We start from the raw sequence: 22,382 nt of genomic DNA on the forward strand, positions 1-22,382 counted from the left end.
TTCGATGTATTTTATTGTATTTAATCGCATAGATATGAAACTTATACAGAACAAGCTATGGCGAAACTTGATATTTAATACATAATTTCAGATATAAAGCAACATTTAGCTATTGTCATTTTGCTAAATAAAGACCAAGAGAACTTACCAGATTTGTTTGAGAACTATCCGTTCCTCCGCAACGACAGTTATATTGTGTGGCTGGAACGTTGGTCGGAAGAAACATTGCGGCAAATGCCCGTCTTGATAATACAGAGGTATCGAATTAAATTTAGAGGCACATTTGTGTGGTACCACAGAGCACAGTACGTTATTACGCCATTTTACAAAACGCACGTATACGGTCACAATATCTATTTAAAATGTATTATCATGCACTTATATATTGTTATAAAATGATTTGTAAAGTATAATTATTTATTTAGTATTTGTTGCACTAAATTTAGGTACCCTTCATTTTCCCTTCAGATTGATCCATTGAGGATCCCTTTGAAATACGGAGTCATGAACACTGTTACATGATAAAAAGTTATTGATAATTGCAGGTTATTGAAAGAAAATGTATCGGAAGTTACAAAAGAAGATGTAGACAGTATTCCTATAGACGGCTTCCTCAGTATCTACAACAATGTTGAAGCGGGGTGGCTGCGAACGCCCTCGAGATACGTCAACTTTGTCAAATCGTACTACTTTATACTCAGTAAGAAGAAGACCGAACTCATACAGAGGAAAACCATGCTAACGGTCAGTGGAATACATATTTATATAGCTTTAGAAACATGCTCCTTATTTTTGACTCATTCTCCATACTTTTGCATTGCGTGCATCCTGACTTTCACTTTTTACTGCCTAAACATATTGTTATGTAAATCAAAGCAAAAGGCCCTTCAAAGCACTTCAAGTAGACGTTTTTTACTATGTTTATAGTGCGGTGTAGAGGCACTACAACGTGCCCGGGGCGAGGTGGCGACGCTGCAGCAGCAGGCGGGCCAGCAGGAGGTGGAGCTGTCGGAGAAGCAGGCGGCCGCCAACCACGCCCTGGACCAGATCGGCGCCACAGTGCGCGCCACCACAGACAAGAAGGAGGAGATGCACGCTCTCAAGAAGAACATAGAGATTGAGAATGAAAAGCTGCAGATAAGGTGATATTTTAAATCTTTATATAATTTTTTATAATCAACACTAGTAATAGAGGAAAGATTCATATTTTTTATTTAAATTGCAATAATATTCTATGACTTATAGGAAGAAGGAAATTGAAGCAGAGTTAGCATCGGTAGAACCGGTGATCAAGGCGGCGAGAGCTGCCGTCGGGGATATACGGCCGGAGTCGCTCAGCGAGGTGATTGTGAAAACCATAAGGTTTCAACTCACCAGAGACCTTGCTTACCTTGGTAAAGTCAATAACAGAGCTGGTAGGCGCAGACGGAGCGGTAATTAAGAGCGACTAATCTGCACATGTAGGTGCGGTCACTGCGCGCGCCGCCAGAGGTAGTGCGCGATGTGCTGGAGGGCGTGCTGCGGCTCATGGGCATCGCAGACACCTCCTGGCACTCCATGAAGACATTCCTCTCCAAGCGGGGCGTCAAGGAGGATATAAGGTGGTTAATGTTTTATAATAACTTAAGAAAAAATAAAAAGTTTAAGTAACCATTCTGCTCGTCTGTTAATAGGGTAAATAAAATATAAATAAACAAAGATTGTAATATAACAGAGTATGAGAACGTGTCTGTTCAGATGCCTGGACGCGAGTCAGGTGAGCTGGGAGGCGGTGCAGTCAGTGCGGCAGCTGGTGTCGCGGCGCGGCGCCTCCTTCGAGCCGGCGGCGGCGCGGCGAGCCAGCGCGGCCTGCGCCCCGCTCGCCGCCTGGGTGCGCGCCAACCTCGACTATGCTGAGGCACTGGCTCGCGTCACCCCTCTCCAGCTGCAGCAGGCGCAGCTGCACAAGTACACGTCACATTCTGAACCTATCTGAATACATAGGACATTTTTAAATTCGACACTTTAAATTTATTGAATTAAGAATTAATAAAACGTAGTATGTAGCCTTCGAAACTATGTTCTACATATGTGCCAAATTTCATCAAGATCCGTTTAGCCGTTCCGGGGATACCTTTAAACAAACATCCATCCATCTAAACATTCGCATTTATGACATTAGTAAGATACAAGACAGTACAAGGTACTAGTTGTAATAGAACTACGTGGTACATCTCGATGGTTGTTATAAATTTTACACTAAATTGTTTTCATGTATTTATTCAATTGCATGCAAATGTGTGTTGCAGAAATCTACAGGAGGCGGAGGCGGAGCTATCGGCGCTGTCGAGCGGGCTGAGCACGGTGGAGGAGCGCGTGGCGGCGCTCAAGGCGCAGCTCGGACTGCACAGCCGCGACGCCGCCGCACTCGAACTCAAGCTCAGCGAGGCCAAGAAGACTCTGCACGACGCGCACAATCTACTGGATCAGTTGGCCAATGAGTACGACGCCTGGGAACTCGATGTGAGCAATGTGTCCTCCCTGTTTCTACCTGTGTCGTGTTTTTATTATTTTTATTAATCTCGTTTTATGTTTTCCTCAGCTTCAACACATATCAAAAGAGACAGTGGACGTGAGCGTGCGCTCGCTGCTGGCCGCCGCTTATGTGGTCTATCTGCCGGACTTGACGGAGCCGCAAGCCAGGTTAGGAGATAATATCCAATGATTTGCACACATGTTAACTAATCAACCTTTTTATTGAACTTTAGCACAGTATTGTAAGATATTTAATTTGCTAAGCTTTTTTGCTTGTTAATTTTTCAGAGATTATATAAGAAAATGGAGTAAATTGGTTGGGTTCGAAGACGAATCGTTCTCTGTGATCAACTTCCTGGCGTCGGCGGAGAAGCAGCTACGATGGGAGGCAGAGGGACTGCCGATTGATCAGACTGCTTTGAAAAATGCTGTTGTTATAGACCAGGTAAATTAACAATTTATAGATGGTCCTGCCACCTATGATGGTCCGCCTTGGACTTTCCTTTCCAAAATCCAAGGTTCCAAGGGATATTTAAATACGACAATACTTTTCATGGAAACGGAAAGAAAATCCAAAGAATTTACAAGTAGAAAATATTTTCCTCGCAGGCTTTGGAGGCCAACAAATGTGGGTTAACGCCTCTGGTGTTGGACCCCGAGGGCGATATGGAGGTGTGGCTACGGCGCACCCTCGCAGACACACCCTGCGAGTTCGTCCCCCACCACAGCGACAAGTTGCCCACCGCAATGCAATACGCCAATCGGTCAGTACACTGCAATATAGAATTCTCTTACCACATTTATACATTCCCTCTTAAGTTCATACTAGGTCCTAAAACAGGCCAATAACTTAATTAAACTTATATCTGACTTAAATACAAACTATTTGACTCGCAACAGCTTAGTTGTTTAATCACTATCTTTTTGTTCCTTACTATTGAAAATCCCCTAAGCATATGTACTCATGATATAAATATTTGTTGTTGCAGTTTGAACCGTATCCTAGTGATAACAGAAGTGGAGGTGTGGCGGACGCCCCGAGTGCCCGCGCGCCGCCCCTGGCTGCTGCTCAGTCCCGCCCACCTCCCGCCCCCCACCCTGTCCGCCACCCTCTCCCCGCTGCGCTGTGCCGCCACTCTACACGCACTCACAGGTAGATTTATTTTCATTCTAGTATTTACTCGTCGGTGAAGTAAAACAGTAAACAAGTAAATGTTTCTGCATTTCATTTTTCAGATCAACTCGTCCATTATGCGCTACAACAAAGAAACCCCGAAGTTAATGAAAAAACTAAAGAGATCAGAGTCAAGAAAGCCGCCTTACAAAAGCAACAGTATGAATTACAAGTAAATATTATTTGTATACTTCATTCACTTGCTAATATGTATTTTACCATTAGTGAAGTGAGAACTGAGAGAAGTGAGAACAACAACAACAACCAACTTTTAGTGTGTACTTTTAAATTCAGGGAAGACCTATTTGTTTTTTTTTTTTTAAGGAAAACCTACTAAAAGAGCTATCAAAGAACAGCGACATCCTTCACGACGCCAATCTCCTCGCGTCACTGAACAAGACGCGCACAACAGCGGCGACCATCAGCGAGTCGCTGGAGGCGGCGCGTGCGCTGGAGGCGGAGTCTCGCGCCGCACGCACCACGTACGAGCCCGCCGCCGCGCGCGCAGCTCGCCTCGCACTCGCCCTCAAGGACCTCGCCACACAGCGACCTCTGCTGGCACTCACCCTTCATACTATACAAGAGGTGTTTGTTGATGCACTACACAAAACTGCAGTTAGTATATATTAATTTAATTTAATAATGTAATAGTTTAACCACTACTGATCTTTTGTTGTTGAGTGGGATAATAGAATTTAATTTATAAAAGTGCTAAGATGTAGTAAAATTTGCCTAAATTTAGCCGTCACAGTACAGACAAAATTGACAGACAGACTGAAGGATCTCTTGTGTATGTGAAAAATTAAAAGGTTTTTTTTTTTTCTAGAACGAGAACAATATTAAAATCGACCAGTTTATGAAATATTTGACTCGACGTATTGTGGAAAGAGTGTTGTTGAGTTTGCACAAAAGAGACAAGTATATAGTAGTTCTACATATATTGAAACAAGTATATGAAGATCTGATGCCGGATAATGTAAGTTTTAGACAATAGCATTATTTTGATAAAATGTTGAAATGCATTTTTAAGTGTGAAAAAACAAACTAAAATGTTTCAGTTGTGGAATGTGTTTATTGGAAATTTCAATACATTGGAAGATCAGAACATTGTTAAAGAGATTAAAAACAAATATCTCTGGGTACCAGAAGAATGTGTTAAGAAGTTAGCTCAATTGAAGGTAATTTTTCAATAAGACACATAAATACTGTATTCAATTTCAACTATTCTAATGGTGTTTCATATAAACTGTTTCAGGTAAACAACGAAGATCTGTTCAGTAAGATGTGTCTAGACAATGAGAGTGTGTGGGCGGAGTTTCTGCGGTCGGGCGAGCTGAGCGCCCTGCAGCGGCTGCAGCTGAGCGGGCTGGAGCTTGCCGCCGCAGTCAGCGTGCTGCGCCCTGACGCTCTCTACAGGGCTATTGTTGCAGTTGTCGATGACATCTTAGGTAGTATAAAGTAACATGATCCTCCTCTGTTATATATTAGTGTAATTATTTTTATGCGTTTCGGTCTCTAAATTTGTATTGGAGTAAAACATTGAACTGAATTGGATAAACATTTTTTTTTTCGATTTTTAAGTCACTCAAGCAGTTAACAATGAGTGAGTAGCATATTAAAAATTTAGACAAGTATTGCAATTATTAAAAACATGAATTAATAAGGGATGTACCTTAGGTGGGGGTGTGATGAGTCGCGGCGATGTGGTGGGTGTGGCTGTGAGCTGGACGCGCACTCGCCCCGCCCTGCTGCTGGCAGCGCATGCCGCTGACGTGCTCGCCGCACACGCAAACAAACTCGTACAGGTTATAAAACGCTATTTTAGTTGGGATGTTTGAAATTAATTTTATTGTGCTATTTAATAAAAAAAAACTCGATTTGAACATGTGTAGGTGGGCGTGGCGGAGGGTCCGGAGGCGTGGCGCGGCGCACTGGCGGCGTGTGCGACAGGTGGCTGGCTGGCGATCATTGTCGGTGCTTCGCCCTTCTCACGGGAATTGCACCATTTCTTGATCGAGTACACTCAACGCCCGGTAATATAACAAATTACTAAGCATTTTTCAAATATCTTTCGAATCCAATAATTGATTTAAAGAGCATTAGTTATAATTAGTAACAGTTACATTTACCAGTTCTTTATATCTTTGTCAACAGATTGAAAATTTCAACAGCGATTTTCGCCTTTGGGTGGTAGCTGAAGACCGTGATATACCATCGTACATATCCTCCCTTTGCGTTACTGTTATTCTAGAGGTAAAAATACGACTTTGTTTTGGCGAGTCATTGGCCAGTATTAATAACTATATTTTTTTAAACAATAATAATGGAAATATTTAAGTGTATAATTTTTAAGAACCTAGTTTATGTAAGATGTTGTAATAATGTTGTCATCCAGCCGCCGGAGGGCGTGAAGCAGAACATGTTGGGCACGCTGAGCGCGTGGGGCGCGTACTCTGCCTCGGGCGCGCTCGTGCGTCTGCACGTCTGCCTCGCGCTGCTGCACGCGCTGGCGCAGGAACGACGCGCGTACATACCGCACGGTCCACAATACATTCTTTACTGTTTCTCATTCGCTTTATTTGTTACACTCCATTTAGTTAAAATACTACAAATTAAACATTGTTGTCTTGTGAAGTTTTATAAAATATTCCGGTTATAGTGTACATACAGATTTTCCGTATTTAGTTATGATAAATGTGCAGGATGGAGTGAGTGGTACGCGTGGGAGTGGGGCGAGGTGCAGGCGTGCGCGTGGGGGGCGCGTGCGGTGCAGGAGAGAGTTGCGCTGCAGGTGGTGGGCGCGCTGTGCGGGGCGCTGTACGGCGCGCGCGTCGCGCAGCCGGCGGACTTGCGCGTGCTGGCGGCGCTGCTGCGCGTCTGTCTGGCTGAGCGCGCGCTGGCACAGCACTGGTCGCCGCCCGGAGTTCACCACCCGCTGCCATACATCAACCAACTACAAGTACGAATACTTGCTGTATTGCATCACCATTACTAGCTTTCGACAAAGAGTTTCCTGTAGTTTTCCAAAGAGTATCCTGTTTCAGTTAAAGTCCTATTAGTTATATGATCAAATGTCACCAGGCGTATGTCCCTGCACTGGAGGCGTGGCCGAGCCTCGACCCGCCGCAGCTGCTGGGCTTGCCGGCCAACTGTCGCCTCGCCTGGGAGAATAGCGCCGCTAACAATATAATTAATGGACTCAAAGGTATACAAAAACAAATACAAATATACTTTATTGTGCACTATCATGGAGTTACAAAAAAAAAAAGAAAGTACAACAGGATTTTCACAAAAGGCGGTCTTATCGCTAAGCAGCGATCTCTGCCAGACAACCTTTGGGGAGAAATTAAGCTAAGTAAACCAAATCGGTAGGCTGCACACGAACAGTGATAAGAAATAACAGTGATAGGTATCATCTCATTTTATATTATTCTAACCAAAAAAGTTTTATCCACAGCGATGTCTATTCAAATTGATTTACTAAAGATCTAATTTGTCTTATTGTATTCGTTAGAATTCACGAATACAGTGAACGTGAAAACCGATAACAGCGTCACACCGCTCAAGTCCCTGCTGGCGCTGTGGAAGAAGCTGATGTCGGGCTGCCCGCTCTTAAAGCCCGACTACCAGCCCGACAAGGTACTCAAACGTTTCACATTAAAATCTACAACAATACTGACAACATTGTGAAATTAAAGATGAAAAGATGTTGAATAAAGATTAATTATGCAACTGTTACAGGAGGGGTCAGGGTGGTGGGGCTGCGTGTGCGGCGGAGAGGTGCGTGAAGCCGCGGCCGCCGTGCGCCGCGTGCACGTGGCCCTCGCTGCACACGCGCGCTCGCCAACACATGAGCAAACGCACGCCCTGCTTACGGTAACACACGTTTAATAATCACATACACGGTTCTACATAAACCTACTTTTTTGCTCGCCACTAAAAGAAAAGGACTAGGAGGACATTCTTTTAAACAAAAATGTATCGTTGCATAACATGTAAGGTGCCGGAGGAGTGGCAGCTGCAGTGGGCGGGGCCGACCGAGCCCGCCGCCTATCTGCGTGAGCTGAGCGTGCGCGCGCGCGCCTCACATCAACGCATACAAGAGCAATTTGATTCTGATTATTTGCCGACAGGTTTGCTGATATAATAGAAGACGTTAATTAATGTAATTTATTAGTGTTATTAAAATTATAATTGTTGTACACTGGTTACAGAGATAGACCTACGCACGTTGATGCGTCCTGAGCGCTTACTGTGTGCTCTGCGAGCGCATACGGCGGCTCGTCTTAAGCGCCCGCTGCACCAATTGATACTCACCTCGCACTGGGAATGCACCAGTAAGTATTTTTTATCATTTTGTATAATACCAAAATTTATATTGATTAAATTAATGTACCCCGATGTTATCTGTCTCACAGAGGGTGAAAACGACGAGATTCCGTATCTTGTTGTAAAGGGGTTGCGTCTGAGCGGATGCGAGTGGCGCGGGGCGCTGTGTGCGGCGAGTGCGCGCGCGCCCGCACACTGCCCCGCACCGACACTGCTGCTGCGCTATGTGCCCGTACGATTATAGCATTAGCATATAAAGACAACTAACAATTTAAAATAGGATTCATTTCCTCTAAATGTTGTATTGTAAAATACTCTAATAAAGGTTAATAGTACAATGTTGTTGCAGAGCTCTGAGGCGGGTGTGGGTGTGGGTGTGGGTGTGGGGCGCAGTGTGGAGGTGCCGGTGTACAGTAGCGCGGCGCGCGAGTCGTTGCTGTGGGAAGTGCGCGCGCCGCTCGCCGCAGACTACGACGGCGACGCCGCTGTACTCAATGCCGTCGCACTGTTCATCGCACCCCTCGATTAGATTTATTCACACGCTTTTAAATGTTACATTTTGTTCGTTTGCAAATATTGGTTGTATTGATCATATTAGCACTAATAAATGTTTTCTCTTTATATTGTCTTGGGCTTTTTTCCTTACAAAAATAAACTTCTACAAATGTGCATCTTCCTAAAAATTTTGTATGTTGTTTTAAAAGATTTCTATAATATCCATCATAAAAGATCAGGAAACAATAAAAAACTCTGTAATTTCCAACAATTATTTAATGCTCATAAAAAAATCTTTGAGATATACATTTGAGATATGAATCGGGAAGTTATCTTCCATATTTGTTGCATTAGAGTCAAACAATTTTACAATTAAATATTCCTAAGGCACTATCACAGAACAGCTGCAATAAGGCACTTCATTTGCACTAACACTTAGCTAATACAACATCGTTGTTTATCATCCCAAATACACCTAAATAATACAAACATCTACAAATTATACAAATTACTCGAAATGCATAGGGATTTTTAAATGCACACAATTGTCGTATTCGTGTTTAACAAAGAGTACAATAATATATATAGAAAAAGAGAGCCCTCTCAACGATTTTGTTGTCACCCTAAAAGAACTCACGTCATCTGTCGATATACTCCATATGCTAATATTATATGTGTGTATATATATACCTGGGCCACTTATTTATGTTATATTTACAGACAATATATTTAAACGCATTTCATTTTCGAAAACATACAGAAGAACACAAGATACACAGAAAATCAACAGGAAAGGAATCTTGAAAATTTTCAAAACTTAACCGAAATGGGTTACGACATAACGACATGATGAATTAATGTTCAAATGTTTCATCGGGTATATCGAGAGATGGCAGTATTATTTTCGCGTTGAACCACAAGTATAGAATATTCCTGGGCCTGGTGTCTATACTAAAATGACATTCAAATGTAACGCTAGCAGATTAACTATAGTTTTGTTTTATCTCCTGACAAAATTGTTATAGTAAAAAAAAAATTGATGTGTTAATTTTTTTTTTATTTTAATTACAATTTTTTTTTAATTTTACAGCGGATTTATTTATTACTTTACATCTTATTTCAAGAAACAAGAAAAGAGATATTTATAATTTTGTTTATTTGAATACAATTAATAATTTAAAAAATTTGCTCACGTAACATTTGAACTCCCAAAATAGAATCATTATTTGAATAAAATTAGAGTGACAAAATGCAATTAATTGAAAGCCAAGAAACTATATCAAACGCAAACACAAAGACAGTTCGTATTCCAAAAGTAAAATAAATCAAACGTATTTACGATTTTTTAACTTGGCAGTGATATTCAGATTTAAACAGTACTTAAAAAAATATTGTATACGGAAATTTTAATTGACTAATGTGTATAAGCCATAGGTTAATAACCTCTTGATAGTGTTTCTATCAAATTCGACGTCCAAAAATGAAACCGATTTTCGAAGGTTAAATTTGAGGCGATTTTCAAAGCACAAATCGTCATCTTTTAGATTACAATTCTTTTTAATTTATATTCCTGACTACGGGAATTTAAATGTTTGGCCTCACTTTTGGCCCTCGAACTAAGCATCTGGAGATATAAAATTTTTGCTTTAACCTATAGAACCATAAAATAATATTATCCTACGAAATTAAATCGAATTGACGCTAGTGCTTCCATGGCTCCTAGCCCCGCGACTTCGAGTCTTAGTAGGATAATATTAGTGACTTAAAAATTAAAAATGTAAATATATGCACCTAACATCACTTCCAAGTAAAAATTAAATCACTGAATAAATTATACTCGGAAGCGATACTTTTCCAAATACTTAAAACTAAAATGGCCACATCAATAATAAGTGTTATACAAACTTGAACAATATTAAATACAGTGAGACAGGAAAATAACATTATAAAAATAAATCAATAGGACATTGTATCACACATACATATTATAATTCATGTTCGTCTAAAATCTATATCAATCTTTATAATAGTTTTAAAAACTAGAATTAAGTACTTACCTAGAGGCAAAACATTTTAAACTATAAATTTTACAGTAATATTATAAATTAACATCTATGGAAGTTCGTACGCTACATATTAATCAATCTAATGGACAGTAACATGTCGCAAACTGGCAACACTCGTAACTAAGCCATAGATTATCATTTTATTGTTCGTGAAAATTAACGCCAATTACATTTCCGGATTTCAAAAATAAATATTATTTGTTAATTAAATTTAAAATTTTTAATATTTCATTTTTGATTTAAAATTTATTTTTTTATTTATAACACTGAATTATTAAGGAACTGTAGACTTCAGTTACATTATTACATTTGTGAATTAACAACGAGTAATTGACTCACATGTATGATCATTTGTTACAATACAAAAAAATAAACATAAAAGTTAATAACGTTTTAAAAATTTGTCCTCGGTATAAAAGAATTACAGAATTGACACTTGCAATTTTCCTTGTTTCTTTTTTTTTTCAATTGTTTAAAACACTTGAAAAAGTTTTTCCTAAGTCTTGTTATAATAAATACGTATTTCTTTTTAGATTTTTTTTCGTTTATTTCGTTTTTTTATATTTTTTTTGTTATTATTAGGTCTTAGAGATGAAATATCTCCGACATTAGCTTTCTTTTGTATGTATAACTAACTAGTAACTTTTATGTAACTATAAAAAAATGTGCTTTTTATAAATCTTTAATTTAATTGACATGTTAAGGCAACCCGGTGGGTGCCCAAATAAAAAAAAGTAAAATATTATGAAACAAATGCAATTTTTAAAAGATTTAAAGTTTACAAATGAACAACGAAATTCGCCAAAGTCAAGTTAAAAAAAACTAAAATTATCTTTTAATTTAAATGCAATCAAATATAAAAATCTATTCCTTTATTTAAAAAAAAATACATCTAAGTTTAGGCGGTAAATCTGACGACCAGAGACAATCAAATGCACAATATAAACTTTTATCTAAAAATCGAAACCTACAAAATTATTTATCAACTCAAATATTCCAATTTTATCAATTCCTTACTTCATGGCGGACTTTTGTGATTTCAATAATCTACAATTAAACATCTACGCAAAATAATTACTTTGTTCATGTTACATACAAGACAACAACGTTTGTTTGTGAAGATATCGCGACACTTCTCAAATCAGCTATCATATTGATAATCGAATACAAATTGCATAGCGCTATAGTTAAATTTGTAATAATAAAAATTTTGTGCTTTAGACCATATTTACAAGTCATAAGAAAATTAAAGTCCTCACACATCATAAAACCATGCAAAAGTGATCTTAAAAAAATAAAATATAATAAACATTATCTATAATTACCCTAAAATCTACAAAAATCTAAAACAACCTAAAACTTCGATTTTAGGAATGAAAATATTCTAACAAAGGTTTATTACATTATGACTCTTTGTTCACTGCTTCTCATTATTTGTTCTTATTTCAAATCTTCAAAATAAATCTCCAAAGATATTTTTTTTGACTTGGTTAAAACGGATTTTTTCATTTATTGAAAAAAAACTGTAAATAGCAGTAATAATAATATGTAAAAATGTAAACAGAATCAACTTTGAAAATCGCGACTTTAATTTTCCGAATGAAAATAGAACAAAGACCAATTTCTTTATTATTCAAAGTAAATTTTCTAAACCAATCTCTCGATTGCATAAAAAAAAATTCTTAATTATCCCCATCAATACAGTGGACGAGGAATTAAACTAAAGCATAACACCATCAAATAGCTAAAATCCTTGCCACAATATACGCTAAAAAAATCTCGTTATAAGTAAAAATTGAGCAAGTACGGTATTGCTGAGCGAGGCTATGACGTTAGTGCGATGTTAGCGCGACGTTAGCAAAACGTCGTAGCTACTCAACGCAACGTCAGCGAAGCGCTAGTGCGACGTTAGTAAAGATTAGCGCGACGTCGGCGTGGCGCTAGCGTGAAGTCGACGTGATGTTACCGTGTTGAGTGCCGCGGTGTCTCAGTTAGGGTCAATGAGCGCCATCGCCGCGCTGTTGCACGGCGCTGATGGTTTGCACCACGTTGATGATGAAAGAGGAGCCGTGCTGAGCGCCGCCGCTGCCACCCTCGAACGACGGCTCCCCGTTACCGCGATTACCATTGTTGTTAGGATCCTGAAATATAGCAATAAGTGGTATGTGATATTTGAGGCAGTAGAAACAGGTGAGAGGTAATAGTTGGAGAAAGGTAAAGGAATAAGTTAGCACAGTGTACAAACCTGTCTGGCGTAGGGCGTGCGGATGAGCGCGGTGCCCTTTGCGGCGGCGAGCAGGGCGGGCAGGTCTGCGCCGCCCCCGCTGCTGCCCGCCCCGACCCCGGACACGCCCGGCCCCGCCCCCAGTCCCGCCCCCAGCACCACCTCGCCGCCCGACGATGAACTGCTGCTGCACACAAATACAACTATTTTAATATTTTGTTCATATCGACTTCAAAATGAATAATCGATTCGTTTATGCGAATTCTTTTCAGTTGCAGAAAGCGTAAATTTTTTGCATATGAATTTTATAAGAAAAAGTACAAACTTGTCGTTGGAGTGTGCGGAGGGCGAAGGCTGCGCCGGCGTCCATGTGCTCTCCATCGTGTCCTCGTCGAGGTCGGCTTCCGAAGGGCCCTTCGGACCCTCGCCACCATTCTCGTAACTAAATAACAAAGGATAAAACAGCAATGAGTCGTGTGTTCTGCCCGCAGAGATACATGTAGTAGTTACCGGTTGGGGAGGGGGGCGCGGCGCACGTAGGCGGGGTTATTGTAGATGCGCGCCGCCTGGCTGCCCGCAGAGATACATGTAGTAGTTACCGGTTGGGGAGGGGGGCGCGGCGCACGTAGGCGGGGTTATTGTAGATGCGCGCCGCCTGGCTGCCCGCAGAGATACATGTAGTAGTTACCGGTTGGGGAGGGGGGCGCGGCGCACGTAGGCGGGGTTATTGTAGATGCGCGCCGCCTGGCTGCCCGCAGAGATACATGTACTAGTTACCGGTTGGGGAGGGGGGCGCGGCGCACGTAGGCGGGGTTATTGTAGATGCGCCCCGCCTGGCTGCCCGCAGAGATACATGTACTAGTTACCGGTTGGGGAGGGGGGCGCGGCGCACGTAGGCGGGGTTATTGTAGATGCGCGCCGCCTGGCTGCCCGCAGAGATACATGTAGTAGTTACCGGTTGGGGAGGGGGGCGCGGCGCACGTAGGCGGGGTTATTGTAGATGCGCGCCGCCTGGCTGCCCGCAGAGATACATGTACTAGTTACCGGTTGGGGAGGGGGGCGCGGCGCACGTAGGCGGGGTTATTGTAGATGCGCGCCGCCTGGCTGCCCGCAGAGATACATGTACTAGTTACCGGTTGGGGAGGGGGGCGCGGCGCACGTAGGCGGGGTTATTGTAGATGCGCGCCGCCTGGCTGCCCGCAGACTCGCGCGCAGACCACTCTCGATCCGGCGACGACTGCTTTATGAAAGGTGACGAACATTCTGGAATACATTAGCAGGTTTAGGTACATTTGCTTGTATCGGGAGGTAGATAGCGTAGGCACTCCTATACTTATCGAATATAATAATGAGTTGACTGTACATATCATTTATAAACAATAGAATAGTAATGTTTCTTTAAATTACAAATGGTTAATTTAAAATTAATTCCAACTTTCAACAATAAGCATTAAAATATATTCTCCCATTGCTCTAAGAACAAGTGCGGGTAAACAAACTGTTAATCCCATTTATCCGATGCGAACATGTGTTGCGGCTAGAATCCTTTGAACAGATCTGTTTATAAATATATCTATCAGGAGAAAGTGTATTAACCCGGGAAGTCGACATTCAATGTCAGTAAATGTGTCCTCACTACTTCTAAGCCCGTAGTGCACGTGTTTGTTATTTATATTACTTTTCCTTACTAAACAACCCTTCTAGTTATTTACCTTAAAAATTTGATTTTAAAGATTAACAAAATTGTTAGAACATAAGAATAATACCGGTTACCTTCATCAGTAGGCTGGTAGTCGTTGTCATGTGCGGTAGCATGTTCAGGCGCGGGAGAGTAGACGGGGCCGGGCACGAGGATGGGCGCGGGGGGCGCGGGGGGCGCGGGCTGCACGGCGGTGTAGAGCGCGTTGTAGGGCGGCGGTTGCTCCGGCGCGCTCGCAGGCACCACGCTGCGCTCGCATCGAGACTGCATCGACGTGCTGGTGGCTGTAATAAACACAATACTTGTATGCTGCAACCTGTAGTAGTTCTTCGATTTTAGAATCCAGACATCTCCCGCCATCTCCTACTCAGTTGAGAGAGAGCGACATACAATTCTTCCCAGATCGAAGGAATGCTTCCTTCATAAATAGATTAAATATGGCATAAATGGCTTTCTTATTTTAAAAAGGGAAGAGCCGAAATTAACACAGTAACATTACTTAGTAAGACTAGCTTACTTAAATTTACAGTACAATTTTTTTATAAAGCACTAGCACGGTCTGTCGGCTAACCTAATCTTTAATGGCTAAATCTGAAAATTTCAACAACTATCTGTTCCGTAATACTAGTAGGGACGGTACTCACAGGCGAGAATCTTCAGCGTATCGGGGTGCTTGAGCACGTACCACACGATGCCGCCGAACAGCAGCAAGAGAAGCAGGCAAAGCAGCGTCACCAGCACCCAACCGTACACTGGGAAGCCCTCCGCCTCGCCCGCGCTTGCGCCGGCACCCTGCTCGCCGCGCGGCACACATGGCGAGTCAACGTCGCCACGGTGGTCTATCACCAATCTAATAACATAGAACCCCATGAATGATAAAGATTAAAAAAACTGTTGTATTCGTTTTAAAACCGACCTAACCGTAAGTCCAGTCCTCTTAGCTGCTCCTTTATGAAATGCTAAAAGCGATTACATGGAAGCCCAAAGCATCAACATGACCGCAGGTCTTAAATATTTATGAGACTTACCCTTTGTAGCAAGGTCCGCAATCAGAGACAGATTTGATGCAGGAAGACTGTGAGGGCAGCGATTCCCGCTTCAAATCCTCGCAACGCAGGCACTTGCGGCAGTAAAGCAGATCGGGCTCGCAGTAGAAACCTTCGGGGCAGTAGTGGTGGCCGAGGCCGCAACCAGTGGGCTGCGCCTCCCCTCCAGCCAGGCACAGGCACACAGCGGCCAGCGCCGCTAGTGCCCTGAGACAAAACAAAAAAAAAATTAAATAATGGATGACATAAACATTATATTGGCAATTTATTCTTTTAACAGAGTTAAGAAGGTTGGGTTTAAAGCAATAAGTAACAAGTAACTTTAACTGAGGAGTAGCAAATATGGTATTCTAGTCATCCACAGTCGTTTATCCACTTTACTAAACAAAGCTAGCTATTATCAAAATTCTTCTCAAATTAAATAGGTTCAGATAGTAAGCTATCGCCTTATAATTTTATTATTTAAAAAGCTCTTAAAGAATCTAATTTCATATACATAACAGTGTCGTTAACTTCGAGAATATTCGTAATGGATAAAAGATATTTTCGCAAACAAGTCTAGTGCAACAAGTGCGCACAAGTGGAAAGATGAGTCATTGTAAAACATTACCGGTCGCCGCCACCAGCGCCACCAAGCGGCTTATCTCCATTCTATAGAGATCGGTGCATGCAACTGATATTATTCGCGCAAAAATTCTTTACTGGTGCGAACCGGATAATTGATAAAATCGACATATTTGAAACTCCAATTGATCCTGGACTTTAAGACGTCATGAAAATGTTACTACCAATGGTTTTTAATCAATAAGTAAGCATTCGAATAAAACACAAATAAACAATTGATATTAAATCATTTCACAATGTTAGCAGAGCTTTGTAGAAAAGTGAATAAACAAACGCAATTAAGTGACGCACATGCTAAGGTCAAACTAATGTGGAAAAACGCATCACTGATGCGCGCATAACAAAGAAATCATATCTCCCATGATAAGACACACCTTGTGAAGCAACGCAGAAACTATAATGTAAGTTTGTATATACAAGCTTATGCATTATAAGAAAAATAAAGATTAGATAAGTAAACGGTACACTACATTTTTATATGTTATGTTTTTTAAATATGATACAATTAGGCGATATGGCATTACCCTAGCCTTCATTGTCGGCGGTTCCTTATCTCACCCTTAGTGCGATATTTAGTATCCATGTTTACAGCCTATTATGTTGTTGTATTAATTGCAATTACGCGTAATGATTAAATGAAACGTAATATGTGGTTGAATAATTAGTAACGTTAATGGTTGCATGTTAGAGTAAACATTGCATTTATATCAAATTAATGCGAAACATTTATGTCGATTCTCACGGTTATTAAGTCGAGTGAGCTAGTGATAATGACCGGAATATGATATACTGCTCTCAATTAAATTGTTGAGCCTAAACAACGACATTGCCTTCCATAAAAAAACACTTTTTTCACGAGTTTAAAATTTTAAAGAATGTTGACTAGTTGGATCGACATTTATTTTATGAGATCGTAAATCACTTAATTATCGCTAATTCTGTTAAATTTATCTATGTCTGTTTTATTTACTTTAAAAAATCAAAAATTATATAGAATTAATTGCAAGATCAACACCAGTTAGTGTTTCCACAAAAACCACAATTGATAATTGTCTTCTGCGTAATTCAAGTTCAAACCTTGTACCTGAATGACGATACATGAGTCAGTACAATCGCATTCTGGCGAGGACATCCACATACACCAACACTCATCTCCAACCTTCGCAGTGGTACAATAAAATTACATATCAGTAAAGGCAAATCCAATTCGTCATTGTTTTTTTCTACGAATGACATTTGCCACAGGTCCATCGGATCTTTTGAAAATTTTAGTTAACTTACCAAGGATATTTAATGCATAACCACAATAAGTGTGTTTACGAGGCAATTTGATTAAAGGATCAGAGACAAAGTTCAAATTATATACGCAGTGTAAATGCTATCTACATTAGACATTATATAGTGCATAGAGTGCAACGAGCTTTAAGTAACAAATAGCACGGAGTAGCAAATTCAATAAAAGGAAAACAGAAATAATTGAGGCTCAAGTTGAGGTGCACAAAAAGAATAAAACAATAAGTAGGAGGGAGAGAAATAGTCGCGAGCGCACGCGAGGAAGCAGGCCCCACAACGAGTCGTCGATCTGCTTATTCACAGCACTATTTTAATTTATTCTAAATCCACACGTGTCCTTCACGCGAGGCTCGGGACTAAAACAGCGGATGATGCAATCACTGCCGACGAAAGCTGTGATTAATAACTAAAATAATTATGCATCCATAAATGAAAACGATTATAAAGTTATGATGTTGAGATAAATTTTAAGTCGTAATAACGATGACAAAGATTCACGGGTGAGGTTTGTTTATACGTCCATATCGAGTTCCAAGAAGATCGATCGAATAAAAGATAACGGAATGTATTATAGGTATATTATATTATAGTTTGTAATGTATCCTAAATAAATAGCGATATCAAATTATGTTTATAATAGTTAATCTAAATTTTAGATTCTAAAATAACATGATTATCAATTCAGAAGTTTGTTGTTGTTTGTTGTCTCTGGGTTCTGTTTGGCTCGTGTCCAGCAGAACGATAATAGGCCGCTAAAGACCGCTATAACATAATATACTCTATTTTTTATCGTAAGCGATGTTTATAATTTTATATTTCGATTGCTTTGTAACAACTACTGCAACTATATCACAAATACCTACTTCGACATAAAGGAAAACAAATTTAAATACCGAAGTAAATCATTATGTCAAATGTAACTATATTATAATTCAAATAATACCTAAGTAGGTACTTACCGCAATAATAAAACACTCAAAACCATTTTTTGGTTTTCCTAATAAAATAATAATAAAGAGCGGGATGCAGCAGGCAGCACCTATTGTGTCCGTACATGTTGGGACATGTCATAATTACAAGCCGGTGAATATGTCCCTATTTACCTGCGATCATGGACGAATAACATTCTATTATAACAGGAATAAAGGGTCACATCGCGCGTTTACATTTAAGCAACTACCTGTTTCGCGCACTATTTGTTCGTGGATGTGTGTTTCTTGATCACATTTAAACACTATTACAATTTATAAGTAATATTTTAGATGAATAAAGTAGGTAAATGATGATTATTTGGTAATTTCAGGGTTGCCAAAATAATATTTTCATTTAAAGAGAGAGCTACCAATGAATGATTTTTAATAATGATATTTTCAGTAGAAATAATATGGGTAAAACGTGTAATTTCTTATGTAATCATTTAATGTTAAATAATTTACATGAGTTTTTCCTTTCTGATCGATTGTGGATACGTATAACTTTGTCTATACCTATTACATAATGTGTTAAGTATAAAGATACAAACACAATGTACATAACACTATTGTTACACATATGTTGTCATGCAAATTTTTAGGCATAATAGCCACCTCGTAGTATCGGTGATGACTTGCCAATAACCTTGGAGCTACGCGTACTTATTATTGCTTGAACAAATATCGATGTGGGAGGCAAACATTACGAATATTACATATACCGAAACTACTTATTCATTTGTAACCTTGTGATCAACTGTGTTCTAGTATTTGTGTACTGTTGATTAAATGAATCTATAAAATAATGGAGATTTAAAACAGGACTTTTAAACAAATTGATGTGGAATATTTTCACAAATACACAAACTGAGGTTATAAACTCTAATAACAGCATAAGTTAATTTACCGTTAATAGCAGAGTTGTTCAAATACCTACATAATTTTTCATTGATATCCCCCATTAAATCCGATATAAGTAAACACCTAAAATTGTCATATTTCTCATAAGAGTACTATTAACTACTTAAAATATGATCTATCATTAAAATGTTTACGAATAAAAACGAAAAACTTATACAATTCTAACCGAAATCCAATTGAAATGTGGTGATGTGTCAAAAACCTATAAAACAACAAAAAATACTGCATCCTCAAGTTGTTCAATAAAAGCACGGAGGAATATAAATTGTTAGCGATCGGGCGAAAATACCCTAATCCGGTTTTTGCTTTCAATCTCGAGATGTGGTCCTTTTTTTCTCTGGGCTAGGGAATACGCGGTGAGTCATACCTTCGGCCGGTCGTCGTGCCTAGCACGGCTTGTTACGAACATAGCCGATCGACCCGAACTATATACAGATATATATATTTCGATAGCGCGCGCGCAGGTTAAAGAGAGGGATCATTGGTCGCCAATAATATTATGACGCAATAATTAAATGCTGTTGCAGGTGGTCAATTTAAAAAAAAAAAAACAAATAACACTTAGCACCATGAATTGATTTAACAATAAATCCATAACAGCATATTTAAAAAAAGTTAAGTTATCTGCATTCTTTCAACAAACTGGCCATACACTAAATTTATATAATATGCAAACAATAAATAAAGTAAATGCAACATAACTTACATGAAGCTACATGAATGTATCTAAGCATGCCACAATCCCAATGAAGCCCTAATTTTAGGAAAATCAAGGTGCTTTGGGAATGGAGTTATAAACAATATCTGTTGGTTTCCATCATTGATACACTTGTTTAATAATGTTGTCAGTTACTTGTTTCATTCTATTTGAACAAACATTTAAGGATAACCCACACAGTGTATTTAAGTGTAGGTTTACATTTTTCTATTTGTAATCCAGTGCTAAATTTGATTGCTGGACTTGAATAATGTAAACCAGACATTATGTTTTAATACAAGTAATTGTTTTAGTTTACAATACAGCTGGCTTATGTATTTCAATATAATTTCTAAGAAATTATAAAGAAATGTGTCACTAATAGATATAACCATCTTAGTATTTTTCTAAACTGGTAGTAAGATGAAATTGTTTTATCAGATTTGTTCTAAGCACTCTATTTTAAAATAAGATATGAAAAAACATAGATGCACCTTTCACAAATTAAGAAACCTTTCAAAGTCACTTCTTATTCTTGATTTTCAGTTGTTGCCCAAATATGGTCAACAATGGAAATATATTTTGTTTTTAAATAGAATATAATAACTTTGATAACACCTTGATCAGCCAAAACTGTTTAATGTTTCTCATATAATTTTTTCATAAAAAATGGTTGCTATAGTAAAGGTGTCAATTGGTAAATAAGCTTTTTCAACAAACCAGCAATTTCAGACTCATTGAATAAATAATTCTCCCTTTGAATTCAATTGTGCCTACCATTGACAATGATAACAACATAATAGAAGAAATTAAAAATACATTTGTAAGATTTAAAAAAATATGGAAAATGGTGGGAGATTGTAAACAATTATTGTGATAATAAATTATTATCATTGTGTATGTTCTGAATCAAAACAACATAAAGTTCAGAAGTCTTTAAATAATAGCCATTCTTCAATGGTATTTTTAAAATTTTATTTATCCAAACATAAAATAAGCATTAATATAACTAAACTTGTTTTTACAGACAGAATAAAGTGACTATTGAGAATAAAATGATAAAACAGTGTTAAAAAATAATTAGAAATATGAAAAAGAACCTAAGCTTACTACTTGAAATATTCAGCAATAACTTAGTGATTTAAAAACTATAACAATGACCTTACACCATGCCACTTGGGGTTTCTTATGTTATATTTTTAACAAAATAATAATTAATAATTAATTAATTCTTTTAGGAACAAATAAAACCTAAGTTATATTACTTTGGATTTACAATGGAAATGAGGCCAGGTATAGTTCATATTACATACCTATTATTTTGGTGTTATTTTCAATGCAATTATAAAGCTAAAAGTGTAAAATTTTTGGTTCATCTGTTTTTTTATTAGTTAAACCAGACACATGTTATTTCACTTAAAATAATAATAAAATCGTGTATAAAAAATGTTAACTTTTCAAAAAAAAGACACGTTCATACTTGTTAATGCAAGATTATACTAAGAAGTAAAACTAGAAACGTTACTGAACAAATTATACTTTCATTTGTTTAAGCAAAAATGTTAAGCGATAGATTCGAAATTTATAAAAATAAAAATACTTACTGTGTCATTTTTTATTTTTCTTCTTGCAAAACAAACAAACAGCTGTGGTACAAACACCAACCAAAACACAACACAGTCACTTAAAAGTATTAACAATTAAGAATTAATAATTTAACAGGGCAGTACAATGTGAGGATATAACGAATCTCGATTAATAACAATTCACGCACGACCACCTCCAATTCAAATCTTTTAGCAAATGACAATTGGCTGCTGTCAGCTACAACTTAATTTTCCAAAATAAAAAAATAAAACAACCTGCCTTCCGATATTTACGGACAAGTCAAAACATGTTGATGATCGTGTCCTCCTTGTTTAATAGTATATGACAAAGTGAGATAGAAAGAAAACAAATATGCTGATATTGCGTTTGCGACATGAACTTAGTCAGTTTTTCTTTTTACATGTGAAACCTGAAGTAAGGTAGGACCAAGTATTCTTTATCTGAGGAAGTAAGCTTAAACTTAATTAATCAATTCTATCATCAAATTCTTGTAATCCTACCTAAAACTATAAATTGAAGTAGCAATTTTTGTTGTAAGATTTATTTTACAGTTTCTTGAAATCTAAGATATAAAATATAAGTTATAATAGTGGTATAGAGTTATAACGTGAATAAAAGGTTCAGTTTTATTTTCAAGGATTTAGCTAAGAACAGCGTATTTCTGAGTATGATGCAATCATGCGCTTTGATATTCAAGCATAATTCCCTCCAATTATCTTTA

The 22,382-nt window shown here is 38.5% G+C and overlaps 2 protein-coding genes across 2 annotated transcripts in view; one reads left to right on the forward strand and one right to left on the reverse strand.

The window, feature by feature from the left end:
* The window catches only part of LOC106708579 (cytoplasmic dynein 2 heavy chain 1), a 39,426-nt gene extending 30,828 nt beyond the window's left edge, over nt 1–8,598 (forward strand). The window contains exons 50-77 of the mRNA XM_045678015.1: nt 92–257; nt 546–744; nt 928–1,142; nt 1,246–1,342; nt 1,465–1,601; nt 1,738–1,947; nt 2,289–2,502; nt 2,582–2,682; nt 2,803–2,959; nt 3,124–3,278; nt 3,504–3,667; nt 3,751–3,860; nt 4,013–4,303; nt 4,515–4,664; nt 4,747–4,866; nt 4,944–5,136; nt 5,366–5,493; nt 5,581–5,721; nt 5,843–5,941; nt 6,084–6,228; nt 6,391–6,647; nt 6,770–6,893; nt 7,203–7,327; nt 7,430–7,564; nt 7,689–7,821; nt 7,903–8,025; nt 8,107–8,249; nt 8,367–8,598. Of these exons, the coding sequence (XP_045533971.1) occupies nt 92–257; nt 546–744; nt 928–1,142; nt 1,246–1,342; nt 1,465–1,601; nt 1,738–1,947; nt 2,289–2,502; nt 2,582–2,682; nt 2,803–2,959; nt 3,124–3,278; nt 3,504–3,667; nt 3,751–3,860; nt 4,013–4,303; nt 4,515–4,664; nt 4,747–4,866; nt 4,944–5,136; nt 5,366–5,493; nt 5,581–5,721; nt 5,843–5,941; nt 6,084–6,228; nt 6,391–6,647; nt 6,770–6,893; nt 7,203–7,327; nt 7,430–7,564; nt 7,689–7,821; nt 7,903–8,025; nt 8,107–8,249; nt 8,367–8,546 (4,412 nt within the window). The 3' untranslated portion in view covers nt 8,547–8,598. The remainder of the gene's footprint in view (nt 1–91; nt 258–545; nt 745–927; nt 1,143–1,245; nt 1,343–1,464; nt 1,602–1,737; nt 1,948–2,288; nt 2,503–2,581; nt 2,683–2,802; nt 2,960–3,123; nt 3,279–3,503; nt 3,668–3,750; nt 3,861–4,012; nt 4,304–4,514; nt 4,665–4,746; nt 4,867–4,943; nt 5,137–5,365; nt 5,494–5,580; nt 5,722–5,842; nt 5,942–6,083; nt 6,229–6,390; nt 6,648–6,769; nt 6,894–7,202; nt 7,328–7,429; nt 7,565–7,688; nt 7,822–7,902; nt 8,026–8,106; nt 8,250–8,366) is intronic.
* A 3,565-nt stretch (nt 8,599–12,163) lies between these two features.
* LOC106708921 lies at nt 12,164–21,962 on the reverse strand. The gene is made up of 8 exons (XM_045677868.1): nt 21,658–21,962; nt 15,530–15,754; nt 15,146–15,351; nt 14,576–14,785; nt 13,936–14,065; nt 13,128–13,244; nt 12,824–12,989; nt 12,164–12,719 (listed from the first exon to the last, which is right to left on the reverse strand). The coding sequence occupies exons 1-8, from the start codon at nt 21,663–21,665 to the stop codon at nt 12,576–12,578; spliced, it is 1,206 nt and encodes a 401-aa protein (XP_045533824.1). The 5' UTR covers nt 21,666–21,962; the 3' UTR covers nt 12,164–12,575.
* Between the last annotated feature and the right edge of the window lie 420 nt (nt 21,963–22,382).

This window comes from Papilio machaon, chromosome 5, assembly GCF_912999745.1.
Source record: "Papilio machaon chromosome 5, ilPapMach1.1, whole genome shotgun sequence".
In the NCBI taxonomy this organism is placed as follows: Eukaryota; Metazoa; Arthropoda; class Insecta; order Lepidoptera; family Papilionidae; genus Papilio; species Papilio machaon.